This window comes from Poecilia reticulata, linkage group LG21 (genome assembly GCF_000633615.1).
Source record: "Poecilia reticulata strain Guanapo linkage group LG21, Guppy_female_1.0+MT, whole genome shotgun sequence".
Lineage (NCBI taxonomy): Eukaryota > Metazoa > Chordata > Actinopteri > Cyprinodontiformes > Poeciliidae > Poecilia > Poecilia reticulata.
In genome coordinates, this window is record NC_024351.1 from 1,877,774 (window position 1) to 1,880,128 (window position 2,355).

General features: G+C 46.5%; 1 protein-coding gene across 1 annotated transcript in view; it reads right to left on the reverse strand.

The window, feature by feature from the left end:
• klf11a (Kruppel like factor 11a) overlaps window positions 1-2,011 on the reverse strand; it is a 6,876-nt gene extending 4,865 nt beyond the window's left edge. Inside the window, exon 1 of the mRNA XM_008397123.2 lies at window positions 1,872-2,011. Coding sequence (XP_008395345.1) covers window positions 1,872-1,904 — 33 coding nt within the window. The 5' untranslated portion in view covers window positions 1,905-2,011. The remainder of the gene's footprint in view (window positions 1-1,871) is intronic.
• Between the last annotated feature and the right edge of the window lie 344 nt (window positions 2,012-2,355).

The window sequence follows — 2,355 nt, forward strand, 5'->3', positions numbered from 1 at the left end:
TGATGGATGGATGGTTGATGGATGGATGGATGATGGACAGATGGACTCAAACTATAGTAAATGTTTTTCTAGACCATCAAACTTCAACATAAAACATTTTACTCTCAAGGTTTTGCTTTTCTCTGATGTTCCAGATTCAACTGCCTCCATGTTGTTTTGTATTTTTAAATCTTTCCAGCAGAAGACGGAGAGTCTCCATTTTACTGTCACGTTACTATAAGAAAACTGCATTTATCTGAACAGATCAGAGTTCATTTGGTGGAAAATGCTTCGTTCTCTGTGGTTCAGATTAGGAGTGAAAACAAAGAAAATGTCGATCAGGCTGATTACGTCTCGGTGAGCAAACAAGGCAATCATTCCTGCGTGTCCTGAACGCACCAGCCCACTGTTTGCCTCTTCCTCTGGGAACGAGGCGCACCACCACCCATCTAATTACCAATGATATCATAGTTTCCACAAATCCTCCTGAGCCCAAACCGCCTCAGATTCTAAATAAACCAGAACCAGAACCGGGGTGTAGCAAAAACACAGAAATAATCGACGAATGAACTGCGAGGCTGAGCTTGGGAGGTGACTCAGGGACAAAGGGCTTCGGGGTATTTGGCCGAGTTGGAGCAAAGCTCAGCTACACATGCAGGAAGGGTGGAGGAGAGCGAGCAAGGGGCGAGAGACCATCATAAAACAGAGAGAGAGAGAGCCCTTCTTTCTCTTGCTGTGTTTCACAAAAGCTAAGGGGATCCTCCCTGCACCCAGAATAGATGACGGAAGCGGTTACGCCCCCTAAAAACAGGCCACGCCCCCTCCACTGATTCACCCACAGAGAGAGGGAGAGAGAGGGATAACAACAGGAAGTCAAACAAAACAAAGTCAATTTGCAACAAACATGCCAACACTCGCATTTCCCAGCTTCACACAAATGCACCGCTTGATTATAAACAACAGTTTTATGCACACATTAAAGTTCCTTCATGCAGATATCGTCGTGTTTTGTCGACTATCGCTGTGTCGTGGTTTTTTCCCCTCCCATACTCGCCCATTTCTGCCGAGTCTTTGTTTTCAGGAGCAGCTTTCAGACAAACTGACCCCTGGATGTGATTCCCTGATCAAATCCAGACTTTTAGACACATCTGACCAAAACAAAGACCATGTCTGATCAAATTAAAGCAACAACGCTGCATAATAGAAAACTAATTCCTGAACATATTCATTATAAGCATTTTTGAGAACCTTAAAAAAATAATCTTATTGCACTTTTTCCAAACATTTTCTTGATTTTTCCAGATATTAAGACATGCATAGATTCCTCAGTTTTATTTTTATTTTACATTATCCACTACTTAAACTTAAATAAAAACCATAAACAAAACCAATCTGGTTGAGGTGGATGAATTTATTTCAACAATAAAACCACATGAAAATGTAATTTCTGATCATTTTTCATGATAAAAACAAACTCTGTGGATCGACACAATAGGCGGTCGATTGTTTTTCCTGGAGGTGATTCAGCTGAGAAACAAAAGAAAACAAACTTTCCGCTGCAGCGATGGATGCATTGCAGGGATGCAACTGTTGTTACAGAGAAGGGAAGTGATCGCGCGCGCGCACACACACAGGCACGTGCGATCCTGCATCCGCACACAAACACACATGCGCGCGCATATGGGGGTTCATCGGGTTCACTGTGACCTCAGATAAACCGGCTGGCAGCGCTGCAACGCCACCGGATCAGAGTCGGTACCGAATCTGCCGCGGGTTTTATTAGACCAGAGAGATAACCGGACAACTTTAAAACTTAAAAATAAATAAAAATTATAACAATAACAATAACAATAAAAAACAGACGGGGGAGGACGGAACCGGCCGGGACTCACCTGGCAGGGGCTCCCTAACGAGGAGCTCCGCATGAGGAGAGCGAGAAGGAGCAGAGGAGTACTGGAGGTTCGGAGCGCTGTGGTTCTGCCTGCAGACCGAGCTTCACTTCAGCTGTGAGCAGCCAAAAAAAAAAAAAAAAAAAAAAAACAACACAGAAACGAAATTCAGAGCAAGTCTGGCGGGTGGTAACACGCAGCCAATCACAGTTAAAGGTGTAGCGGGCGGCGGCCAATCACCAGCGAGGCGGTTCATGATCAATACGTGGCCGGCAGATGATTGGTCTGAGGCGGGGTGCGTGGCCGCCTGGGGGCGGGGCTAGGGAGTCAGCGGTGTCAGAGTAAACCCGGTGAACCCGGCAGCGCGTGCGATGTGGGGGAAAGGTTGGGGAGGAAAGGGAGGCGCGAGGCAGGCGAGCCCGCGAAAACCTGCGGGAGCGCGCGCGACGGGCTGCGCTGAGACACAATGGCTGCCACAAAAACAGGG